The sequence below is a fragment of the Salvia hispanica genome, chromosome 5 (genome assembly GCF_023119035.1).
Source record: "Salvia hispanica cultivar TCC Black 2014 chromosome 5, UniMelb_Shisp_WGS_1.0, whole genome shotgun sequence".
NCBI lineage: Eukaryota > Viridiplantae > Streptophyta > Magnoliopsida > Lamiales > Lamiaceae > Salvia > Salvia hispanica.
The window spans coordinates 15911574-15925036 of NC_062969.1; the positions used below are offsets into that span (position 1 = coordinate 15911574).

Genomic DNA, 13463 nt, shown 5'->3' on the forward strand with positions numbered 1-13463 from the left:
TTATTTCAAAAAGAAAAATTGTCCATGAAGTGATAAAGGGAAGGTTTATTTTAAGAGTAAGTCCCTTTAATTTATAGACTTATATTTTCCTTTTAATTTAAAACATGAAACAATTAATACAATTACAGTTTCAAGATATTTATAAGGTTTGCATTTTAAAGTTAGAAGGACATTATTATTGGGCAGTGGCAGAAAATAAATTGTCAATAATTTTTACAAGTAAAAAGGACACAATCGGAACTCTAAAGAAAAGGAATTTTCAAAGTTTAAGGATGGATCATGGAAAGAAGTAAAGAGGATTCAAACCCCTTATTTAAAAGGAGTATATCAAGATTTTAAAAGCAGACCAATGATCACTGCACTTCACTAACTTTGTTGTCATTTTCGACAAAAAAGATAGTATATGTATGTTACAATAGAAATATCAAGGGGCCTTAAGTTTAGCTTAAATGTCTCTCTATTACCTAAAATAGACAGTTTCACAAGGAGAAGATTACCCATTTATGCATCAAACTACTAATTAGCCAATTTTTCACCACAACCTCTCCACTTACTTTTGTGACATTAAATAAAATTCTCAGAATATCCAAACTCTGATCTTACCCGCTAAGACACTTTTGCTAATTTATGATTTGTTCCCAGATTTATTTGTCAATCTTACGGAGGCAAAGGCTTTTTAAAGCACATCAATGCCATGATAGGTAATAAAAGAAATCAGATTAAATAGGAAAGAACAGCAAACCTCTATAAAGGGCAAGATGATTGTTCAGCATTAATCAACTGCATATTATGCTCCAGCATTTATCTGTACATTCGAATTTTGATCAATGTCTTCAATTTGCTTCAGTTACATGTTGGACGGTTCTGCTTTGTAGCTGCGGTGTCATCAAAACTAACACCACTCAACTTGGAGATAAAGCTTTATCGTCAAACAACAGTGCTATTTAACAGTTTGCATAACTGTCGCAAAATCTATAATTCCGGAGTAGCATCAAGCCAAGTTAATAGCAAGAGCTCTAAAATCTATAACTGGCCTGATACTTTTCACAGATCATTCTTGACCAGTAAAAATGAAAAAACATTAAAACACCCTCACATTATGGCAAAGTTCAAGTTAATAGCAAGAGCTCTAAAATGTCAAATGTTTTTCTGGCATACACATTTATATACACAGACATAAAGAGAGACACTACCTTTCACATTAGATTAAATTCCAATGTGATGGAAAACTATGGGATGGAAAACATATCAATATCGAAGAGAAAATTAGCTTATGTGATTATATTTGCTCTAATTTCAAGAAAATCATCTCCATAAATTTTTGAATTTCAGCTAATATCTCAAGTTCCATAAAAGATTTTAACATCTTTAATACTAGAGCAATCAATGCCTTGTGAAGGGTAAACTATGAACACATCTAATCTAAGTTTTGCTCTCCCCGCAAACAGCATATTACCCAAGTGACCGACATCAAAAATTGGTTTCTGAATACAACTCTAGCTGTGTCAGAATGAGCTCTATCTGGTACAGATATCAGAATGATCATTGTTGGCAACACCATTCTCCACAAGGTCAGGCTGTACAGATTCACATTCAGCTTCCTTGACGATGTCAGAGTTTGGGAAAACAGATTCAGTTTCAAGAGTATTCAACACATCTCCTCTGTCTCCACCAAGTTCAGTAGGATCCTTCCCTAAAAAAGTCTTCTCAGCCATCTCTAAATCTTTATCTTTTAGGTCTGACTCAGGCACAGATCCTTGCAACTGCTTCTCCATTTTAACAGTTGCAAGTGTATCGATGGATTTATCATCTAAATGTGTCTTTTGATAGGCTAATCCATCCTCCGGGTTGGCCACACAATAAGGACCTCCCTCATTGCATTCAGTTTTGGCATTATTTTCTGGAATAAAATCGGGCTTGCTGTTTTCATCTAGACTACAAGAGCCAAAAGGAGGTGGCTTATTGAGACACATGTGGCATCTAAAACCAATAAGGTTTTCAATTTTTTCAGCTCCAAGATCCAGAGCATCTCCATGAAACCAATCTGCAGAATTGCCCAAGAAGTAAAAGAAATAAGCTCAATGAAGCAACTAATGGCTTCAATCAAAAGGAAACCAATGCCAAATCAACTGACAAGATTTTCATTTTTTATCTATCGATAAAATATTGCACAACAAGATACTCCCTTCGTCCGCCATTAATGTCCTATATTGCCATTTTGGGATGTCCACCATCAAATGTCTCATTTCACTCTTACCAGTTTGGTAAATGGACTTCACATTCCATAACTCATAAGTCATTACACTCACATTTCATTATAAAACTAATACATAAAAGTAGGACATACATTCCACTAACTTTGTACACCCACTCTCATTTGCATTTTTAAAACTTGTGCCAAATCAAAATGAGACAAATATTTATGGACGGTGAGAGTATTAATTAACGGACACTACTGCACAAAAGAGTCGCATAACAGCCAAAAGGAGTGGAGAGCTACTTAGAGAAGAGCTTAGGCAGGCAGACAATTAGTGGGTGTGGGTGTAACTGCAGTGCAGATTAATAAAATCTAAAAATTACCTCCACAAATTTCACAACCCACATAATTCAGTTCAGAATTATGTTCCACTTCATGGCAGAGGCTGCATTTAGTCTCATTGAGGATGGAATCCACCTCACCTGAAAGGACAAGAAGCTTCCTATTCCTGAGATGTCTTTCGTCACCTGGCTTTCTTGAAAGTCGTAGACCATTCAACCAATAACTGCTCGTAACAGTCGTTCTCTGCTTCTTGCAACTAATAGCCTTGGGCTTCATAGACTTATACTTCTCTGGTTTCGGCTTTCTTCCCCTTTTTCTTTTTTTTAACTTACTGTTCTGCATTGGAATTTTTGCAGTACGTTCAGCATTCCTAGCTGAACGACGTAAGGGAGCGACAGAAACGCCTTTTTTGTTAATAGAATTCACTAGTAGCTTTCCCTTCCCCCTTTTTCTCCCTCTCCCTGAGCGTAACAGTTTTACACTTTTGGAGGCATTCTTAACTTTTGTGGATTCAGATTTCCCCTTCCTTGTATCAACTTTCACAACCTTTAGATCATGGCATTTATGGCAAGTATATTTACATTTAGTGATATATCCAGCAGATTTCCGAACGTGTCGTTTATGGAAAAAGCCTGAAATTTAGTTAAGTAACAAATTTCTGTTATAATCCATGCCAAAAGGATAAGAGAAAACTAGAAAATATTCATAAATCATTTAGCTGCCCATCCACTATTACCAATACAAACCTCAAGTAAAACTCAATAAAATGAAAACCTAAATCTAAAAGGACAATGCAGCAGTAATTGTTAGGGTAATGAGAATCTCACAACGGAAAAGGGAAAAATATAATAACTCAAAAAATAATTAATTATGCAAACTGAGGTACCTTTGCAATGCTGGCAGCTCACTGCTTCCCTGTATATCAGCACAAGATACTGGATCAGTGACCTTGCAAATCAAACACAGCCAAAATAGAAGAAGAAAAATTCTTTGAAAAAGGCATTTTTTTAGTGAGCAGAAGATGCCAACATATAGTTGGGTGTTCAGCAGAAAATATAATCATCTATCCATCGAATTTGAGTGTACATATTTTTCCTTCAGACAGGACACTGATTTATAATCAACTACAGAAAAGGTGTTCATTAAGTAAGCTCTGGGAAGTCATTTCTAGGAAAAAGATTTTCCTGCTTCAAAAGAATATAACAACAAAATGTCAATGTATAATACTCCCTCCATCCCAAGATATTAGAGCAACTTCTTTTGGGCACGGGATTTAAGGAATTGATATTTAAATAGTTAAAGTAGAGAGAGTAAAGTATGAGAGAGGGAAAAAGTAGAGGAGAGAAGAGAGAAAAAAGTAGGTGGAGAATAAAGTAAGATAGATGATTTTTTGCTAAAAAAGGAAATGAGTCTAATATGTTGGGACATCCCAAAAAGGAAAGTTGCTCTAATATCTTGGGACGGAGGGAGTACCTGATTAGGACATCTTTTTCACAATGAGCACACTGATAATAATCCACTCTTTCTGCTCTTGAGAAAAGATATGAAAATCCTTTTTCCTTTAAGGGCTTCTTCATTACTCTACTACTCTCACTAAGTTTTCCAGACTTCATAGTATTGGACTTGCGAGCGATTCTTTTCTCTTCAAAAGCTTTCAAGAGGTGCAATGGAACATGAGACTCTTCAAGCCAATATCTTTTCTTCTCATTCGAGGAATCTTCAAGCTTGGACCCATGTTTGACAACAACATCAGGAATGAACCTTCTTTTGCCGAAGTCCAGAAGGTACCTGACCACAGCTCCCTCAGAACACTTCCTACGAATTATAACCTTCTTAAATGATCTGGCAGGTTTTTTAGAGTCCATTTCTATCTTGGAAAAAAGCTTATTATTTCCAATGTCATCCCATCGAATATTAGCATCCAGCTCCCTAACCTGCAAACATGAAAATATTCATTATCTCTCAGTTCGTACTAACAAAATATTACAACAGAAAAAGTATATCCCTAGTATTTCGCCATTGAAAGATTAGTTATTAAGTATTAACACCATTAGACGCGTTAATAGAGGGACATAGTTCCAAATCTGTACTTTCCATCTGCAGATTGATATTATACACAATATGGCCAAACTCCAGTAGAAACTTTATAGGGTACCAAAATAAATTTATAAAAAGGCAAGTTACTGGCATTTATATTTATTTTGTCCTTTATGTTAGATAGCATTAGGAATTAAGTGAAATAAACATGCCTGCAGAGCAAGCTGTTCCACGCTTCTTGAGGTCTCAACAGAAGCTCTCCAGGAATCATATTTAGTTCTCTTGGCATAATCTCCAATCTCAGGATACAGTATGCCAGGTATCTTCTTACGTCCACCTGAAACAGCTCCACACAGAAATGTTCGGTCAATTACTTATTTGACAGATCACAAATTGAAGTGAGGACCAATAAACAAAACTATTAACCTTGTCGGGCAGCTTTGGAAGCCAAAGAGTGAGGCAAAACCTTCCAACTGAAGAGTGTGCGTGAGCCCCTTCCACCCCTCCACCAGAATAAGCTCAGACCAGTTGCAGCATTCGAAGATGGTCCGCTCACATCAGAAGACTTCGCTCTTTTCCTGCTAATTCCATGTTTTGCCGATGCTCGTGCAGATGTGCTGACAATATGAGTGGCAGAGCCAACCGTAGCAACAGAATCGACATGCTTTCTCCAGTCAGCAGATAGTGCTAGATGATGTAAATTTGACGCTAGCTGGAGCCAAAAGGCAAAATTTGGAAATGGAACATCAACGATTGGAAGGAAAAGAAAAAAGAACTTCAGCAGTTCAGCCTACAAGATAAGATGACTAAAACCACAAACAAAATGACAATTTATTTCCTCATATGATATTTACATTTGAATGAAGGTTGTTAGGATTCCAAATGTAAAGATAAAGAACAATTACACAAAAAGGCTACAAACATGAAAGTAAGTACATACACTGACACACATATACCTCAGCGATTAATCATGTTACTTTAACCCTCGTAACATTACCATATGGTCATCAATTCATCATAAATGCCAATGAATTCTCCTGCTAAGCCCCTAATATTTTTGAGGTATTACCCTACATGTCGAGAGTTGTGTAAGGTTTCCAAAGTAATTCATGATTAACAAGAAGAGATAGGTTTTATCTTTTAGAGTTAGTGTCAAGTTACGAATTTTATTTCAGTTGGAGAATATGTTAGTAGCTTATGTTCCTACATTTTAATTGTTAAGAAATACAGTTTGATTTCAGAGTATTGATAATTTGATATAGCCTTATTCGGAGGACCGACCACTAGGAAAATTTATCTTTTACTTGCTACTTTATTCAATCGTTTGTTTCCTGTTCTTTCTCTTATGTGTATTCTCTATCTATTCCAGTTCAACAACCGCATCTTCTCAATCAATTGGTGCTTGGTGCTGTGAACAATGGTTAACATACAAAACAATTATGCTCGTTTAGCGGGTTTAGAGAAGGCGGCTTTGGTACCGGCAGCAAGCAAAATGAAGACTAGGCAAACATGCTTCGATCAACATGAAGTTCGAGATAACTATGTAGCTTTCTATCCTTGCCAAACCCAGCCCATTTTGCTTGGTAAGGCCATTGCCCCTAGGGTAGTCTTGCAGCCAGGGGATCGTCTAAGTTTGGTAACAATGGAATCTTTTGTTTCCTGTCGCACCCTACCCTGCTTTTATCCAGTCCTAATGTTCCGCCTCCATTTCTCTGCCATCACCCCCACTCTATATGCTATTGCAACACCACTGGCCGTTACAACTACACCCCTGCTTTAATCCAAGCCTCTCGCACCACCTGCACCTGCCGCAGCAGCATTTCGTTCCAATATCCTCTGGCTATCCATGGACGATTCCTACTCCAGCTTCCACCCCCCCCCCCCTCCACCCCACCTACACAAATCATGGCTTACTAATGGATTTGAAGAAGAAACAACAATTTGTGTTTATAGTCACAAATTAATGAGGGTGCAGGGATTATACAAACATAGGGTCCCCATGGATCAACACATTAATGGCGTAAAGGGAGTAAAGCACTCGTTAATGACACCGGTGTTGTCAACCAGTCAGAAGAGAGAAGAGAGAGATATTAAAGGATCAACTATAAAAGGAGGTGCAGAGATATAAATGACTAAGGGAGTATAGGATCCCCATGGTTTGACACGTTAATGAAGGGCGGAGAGAGAGATCAACTATAAAGGAGGGTGGAGAGGTATAAATGTGTATTCTTAGACGTTAGATCTACACAAAGCCCCAGCCTCGCCCCTAGGTCTCGCTCACCCCAGCCACCTAGGGGAAATTCCAGCCACGCCTTGTGCGCCCTGCGCGTTTTTAACAACAATGGTTCCTGCTGTGTTACTGATAGAGACCGTCCATTTGTACTGTCCCTGCATAATCTTTTAGTTGTTAATTAATTAATTAGGTCTTTGCTACTTGAGGAGTCAAGTTAGTAGTTTGTTAGTGACAGGTTTTATCTTTAAGAGTTAGAATCAAGTTAAGAGTTTTATTTCAGTTGAGAGTATGTCAGTAGCTTATTATAAATGGGGCTTGTGTTCCTATCTTTTAATTTTTAAGAAAAATAGTTTTGAGTTTGTCGTGTTGTTTGTGGCCTTTTTCGGAGGAGCAGCCCCAATGGAGAAGAATATATCTTATAATTAAATTGTTTATCCAACCATTAGTTTCATGTTCTTTCTATTTTCTGTATTCTCTACCTATTTTCCAGTTCAGCAGCCTCATCTTCTCTTATCACCTTCTTTGACTAAATTCAATTTTGAGTTTCCCCAGATCTTCTGCACGTGCTAATCAAACACTTGCCTAATCATTCCTTCTTTTTTTACTGTAAGTTACTTTCATTAGTGTGATTAAGACTAGATTATCCTTTTAAAGGGACAGAGCCTTTAAACTAAACCAATAAAACCAACAAACTGATCTAAGCAATGAAATCATAATACAGGTTCAGAAGGTATATGAGCTTATGGAAAAAGGATCCAGAATGCTATAAATACCTGGAGCAGCAAATTTTTCAACAAAGCAATATCAGTTGCTCCACGAACACTGGCATGCCAAAGCATGGAATAGTCTGGATTTAACCATGGGCCCAACAGAAGACCCTGCAGATGATCTTCCATGCATATAATGTGGCACATTATATTAATCAGATGGTTCTTCACATTCATTTGTGACGGGATTCCTAAAACTTCATGGGAAAATTTCTCTACTGCTGGGATACTATCATTCATAAAAAATAAGCAGTCCCTTTCTTCTCCAGGAACCCGGCAATAGACGCACCATCCACACCTTTCTTTCCTTGAGGACATGTTAGAATTTTGAATATTTGACCAAGAAAATTCAACAAATCTATTTGATACAATCTTCAGTTGTCCTGATAAGACTTCTTCAATAGATCTTGGGGCATCACCAGAGGTCTTATCTGATGATTTACGAGAATACTCTTCGTAATAATCTGAAGCTGTACGAGCAAACTCATAGCAATTCACATAATTTGTCCCGTAACCCACTTCTACGTTAGAGTTCATGGAATAGGGTTTAAGGCTATAACTTTTGGAACGAAGACCCTTCCCTTCTTCAAAGTTTAAAGAAGTAGATGCCATATCATGATCACCAGCATTGATAAGTTTCTCTGGAATATCGCAGCAATCTGAAGGATCAAAGCATGTTTTTGTACACTCCAGCACACTTTCCTTTGGGTTATCAATCTTCATTGAAGTCTGAGAGACTTCAGCTGATCCTTCAGAACTTGCTAAATGATTTTCCATCTTCAGTCCATGGTTGCCAATCTCCAGCATAGCTGTAACACGCTCAGAATTCAGATTTTCTTCATTACTGGAATAAGTAGTCACCATAGACTTTTCATCTGATGTTTTTTTAGAACTGACATTCCTGATAATGGATTCTGAAGGTACCATAAGCCTATCTGGCATTTCGATTTTTTCAGGAAAGACTGACTGAATAGAGCAAGACCGAGTGTCCAAATCAGTTTTGGCACCACAACTTCCACGACTTACATTCCAATTACTACATTACACATAATCTAAGGAGTTTTTCTTTTTCTCGTTTCTTTCTCTATTCTATTATTTCTATATAGAGAGATCCACAAATCAGGAATTTCCTTTATCTAAAATCGAAAAGATGGACTCGACCGCGCCAACACTCGAACAAAAAAAAAAAAAAGAAGCAAGACCTCTTTGTGTTGATTTTGTTCGAAAGGTCCTTCTTATAATGTTAAACTTTTAAAGACGTATGTGACCAAGGAAAGTAAAAGCAACTCCGAATAAAATAATGAATTAACCCTACAGACCACTCAAGACCCCATGAACAAAGCTTCTGCAAGGTCACATTGACCTTTAATTAACTGCAAGCAATCACCACTATTATAAGAAAGTTGATTAGGTATATTGAATTCATGAGAGAGGCAAAATGAAAACAAAGGCTTGAGGTCACAGGTGAAAAGAACGCCCTGACTTGTATTCAAGGATGAAACAAGACTTAGACATCACCTGAAAATGATTCACCTGTCACTTCTTTGACTATTGCCCTAATATAGTTATGAGACGCAGTACTTATTCAGGTGTTCCAACGCATTGATACGGCTGAATAGCAAGGATAGCACCAGTGAGAACCATAAGTAATTAAAAAACTTTTTTGTTCAGATGAGACCGATTGGCAAAACACTGAAACCCCTCAGCATGATGCCCATACCCGCATAAAAAAACACATAGTCAATGCTTCTTTTATAACTAATCTACATTCTATGGGGTAAGAAAAAAGGCTTGAAGCTCCAGGAAAAATGCATGCCGAGCCAACTAAAGTTTTAAGCCTAATTTAAATGTTTAGATACAGCAATGCTATTTGCAATACTCCTTCCAGAAGAAGTACTCCAATTCATGACATTTAACATGAGGAGAGGGCAACAAGACTATCATGAGGTTTTCTATTGCCTCATAAAAAAAAAGACTTCCCAATCACACAGTTAATCAGGGAAGTTAAGTCAAATTTATACATGACAACAGAATCAAATCATCACATAAACTTGAAAACATAAGCTACAAATATTTGGAACCTCATATAATCTTGACATTAGGTAGGAAGAAAAAGAATTGAAATAATTATCATAACAGATTAAGAGCATCAAACTATGAGCATTTTCTAGACTAGAGGGATAGATGATATTGGTTATGTTATGTAAATCCCAGAGTTGATTGATATGCAACAACTGAGGAATTTTTCAATTTAAAGTTAGCCCCTTCAAGATTAAACCTTAAAGAAGCATAATCATGACACTCGTGTTTATTAGTAAAATGATTGCATATCACATGCCACGATTTCTAGTCCATGATAAGTTTCCAAGTTGACAGCGACGTCTATGCACAATGAGATGAGCATTTCTTGGGACGTCCTAATATTAATTTCTCAAATACAAACTCATGTGCCTTCAGAGCTTTTCATAACAATATTAACAATGCAGCAACCAGCAATGAAATAAACACTAACAAAACTTTAAATGGAATTAGGTTTTTTAATAGTTTAGAGTTATTAGGATTGAATTTGAGCTTGATATTAGTACCTAACAAGTAACAAAAGCCAATTTGTTTAGATATGCACTTTCGGTCCACACTTAGAGACGGATAATGCAGGTAAAAGTTATATATTAACTTGTAGAAAATTAATTCATGCAATTTCTTAGCTAACTATTAAATGGAACTTACACAAACAGGTAACCACAGCTGCTATAGTACAGTCGGCCATATGGATCAAACCCCAGCAGTTCTGCCCCTCGAGTTGACTTACTCACTTTCATCCAAGGCTTATCCCTTTCAATCACACATTCAGGGCAATACCAATCACCCTCAGGCAACATGCTGCTGACTACCCCTACACATCTTGAATGAAATGCTGCAGGGCAGCCATCACAGCATATCAAGTCCCCATCCATCTTACACAGGCAGCATTCATCACTGTTCCAATCTGCAGGATCCTCAGCGCCAATCCCTTCTCCTGTAATGCAGGAAGTGCTCGCGACATCGACTGTGGTCTTTCTTTTTCTGCTGCTCTCAAGTTTCATCTTTCGGTCCAAATCTGTTTGCCTATCTGTTGTCAGAATCCTTCTGTTCAGCTCCAACTTAAAGGCTTCCGTTTCAATTACATCATCACAAAGATGCTGCAGGATCTTAACCTTTGCTGAAATCGGCAGTTTGTAATAGTCATTCTGGAAAAACTTTAGTTGACAAAGATCTAAACCAGGAATATGGCCAGGACTGTGCAATAACAGGTACTCAACCACATACATTGGCCATGTAATCAAGTCGAGAAAATCCCAATTAAGCGACCTATATAATATTCCGATATGGAAAATATAAGTACAACGAACTGGATTCAAATGTAAATTGATTGATTTCTAACAGGAGTGGAAACATTACCTCAAACAATCCGATGCAGAATCGAAGCCTTCAGATGCCAGGGTCTCCAAATGTTTTTGTAATGTTTTTAGAAGAGAAACATGAATAGAGTCGAACAATGATGATGAATCACTACATTTAACAGAGGCTACAAAATCGTTCAGTTTGAAGGGGCTTAGAAACAATAAAGTACTAAATGATCTCAGAAACGTATAAACAGAAACCAAATCAAACAGTGAAACTCCAACTAAGTCCATGTTGCAAGAAGGTGGCGGCAGCTTCACTTTTTCTGGAAGAGCTACATCATTGGAAATTTTTCCACGAGCTGCCACCGTAACCCTATCTTGAGACACGTTGCTTATGGCTGGAGAGGACAACTGCTGATTGATGCCAACAAGCTCTGCTTCATTAAATACTTGGTCTAGATCAGACAAAGCAGTTCTTTTTGCTCTGCGGCTGCTCCTTCTCAGTCCAGTCTCGGGAGTTGTCAAGGTAACTTCATTATTTGGTGGCTCTCTTTTTCTCCTACCTCTTCTCCCGCTCAATACTGTTTCTGAGACTTCATTATCATGATCGACTAAACCACTAACATTTTTCAATGGGGTTTCATCTCTTCTTTCCAGCTCTAAGTTCACATTCCCTGTTTCAGTATCCAATTGTGGAGCCAATTCAGTAATGTTATTTGATACATTTTTTTTCTTTCTACCCCTTCTCTTGACTTGCACATTTAATGGAGCCACATTCTCATTATCAACCACACTGGCATGGTTCGTCAATTGGCTATCTTCTTCCTTGTCTATGTGAACTACATGATCCACCTTATTATCTCCATTTCCATTCTCTAACACTTCAACTGCACCATCCTCCACCACCAACCCTTCCTCCATTTTCTCATTTTCTCTAGAACAACCATTGTCACCTTCTCCAAGTCTCGCATCACAACCTTCCAAAGTCCTCACCTCATCCTCCATTAGCTGCAAATTCAAGTCAAAGCATCGCCCTTCTCTCTCGTCACTCAATTTCTCAAAACCCTCATTTACATCCAGATTCAAGTCAATCATTTTCTTTCCCTCTTGGGAGCCATCTTCAACAATTTCCTTATTCAGCTCTAGATTCACCAACTCATTCAAATCTAGCCCATGCAGCTTACTCCCCCCGCCATTCGCATGACCAACATCACGCAAACAATCAACGCCATCATCATTCAAATCTATTCTCTCAGTCAAATTCAAGTCAAACTCCCCAGACTCCCCATCTCTACCTTCCAAACCGTCAGAAATCGCCCCATCAGCTGAATTCTCCACATCGTCACCGGAAACGCCAATGCGGCGTCGCTTCTTCGGCTTGCGCCCCGGCCTCCCCGCAGGAGATCCCGACGGCTGAGGCTCAGCTGGCATCAACAGCGAAGAGACTTCAGTCAACTCCAATTCCTCGGAATCTCCGTCGTCGTACACGATCTTCAAAAAACCAGTCTCCGCGTCGTACGCCTTTACCAAACCCAAAAACGTGCCGTGCCCTTTGAACTTCTTCTTCACCTGTCTGCCCACATACTCCATCCCCCGATCTCAGAAGGAAAAAAAATCCCCAAAATTAACAAATTCGAAATTGAATTGAGAAAATGGAGAATTGGATTGGGCAGCAGAAAGCCCTATGGTTAGAGAGAGAAAATGGTTGAGGGGTTTTGTTTCTCTCTCTAAAAAGGGGAAAGTTTGGCGTGCTGATGGTGTGAAGAAGTGGGGACTACAATACACACGAAATTAGAGGAGCCTTTTTTCGTGATACAATAAATTTTGAGTACAACTCTTTAGGCGGAATGTACTACTACTGCTCTCATTTCAGATTTCGAACAAATTACTTTGCCCTGCGTTTTTTAATATTGAAATTAATATGGTCTGCAATTAATAAATTTTCCTTATTTTTTTAGAAATACTAGTAGTAGATATAGCTATGATTAAGAGTATTTTTGGATAATGAAACATTATAAAGAAATTGCAGTCAAAAAGAGAAAAGTCGATGACTGCTGAAACTGAATAATAGTGAGTTCTATGTTTTAAAACTTGAATAACAGAAAAGGAAAAAACATCCGAATTTTTATACTATAAATATACTCTCTTGTCTAATATATTCCCACTTTCATTTAGACAGATTTTAAAAGAATGAGAAGGTGAACGTCAGTGGAATAAAAATCTTACATTTATATATATATGACCTCAAAAATTGACATGTAATTGGTTATTAAGGGTATCCACTATAGTTAAGCTCGTGGTCCTGGCCAAGCCACAAAACTTGGCCGGACAACAAAAAACTTGTTCACACTATAGTGGACAAGCCCAAGCCACCAAATATTAATTTTTTTTATTTTTTGAGGTATTTTAATTTAAGTAGCATAAAAATTATCGAACTACAATAATTATAAAAAGTGCATAATTTAATAAAAAGATTAAAAAATTATAAATAATTTTCAAAAATA

The 13463-nt window shown here is 37.6% G+C and overlaps 1 protein-coding gene across 1 annotated transcript; it reads right to left on the reverse strand.

The window, feature by feature from the left end:
- Positions 1 to 1254: 1254 nt before the first annotated feature.
- LOC125189515 (DDT domain-containing protein PTM) lies at positions 1255 to 12713 on the reverse strand. Its single transcript, XM_048086788.1, is given in 9 exon segments — positions 1255 to 2044; positions 2581 to 3171; positions 3426 to 3454; positions 4013 to 4473; positions 4789 to 4913; positions 5003 to 5288; positions 7583 to 8660; positions 10304 to 10924; positions 11015 to 12713. Coding segments are annotated over 9 exon segments (5253 nt in total). The 5' UTR covers positions 12550 to 12713; the 3' UTR covers positions 1255 to 1517.
- Between the last annotated feature and the right edge of the window lie 750 nt (positions 12714 to 13463).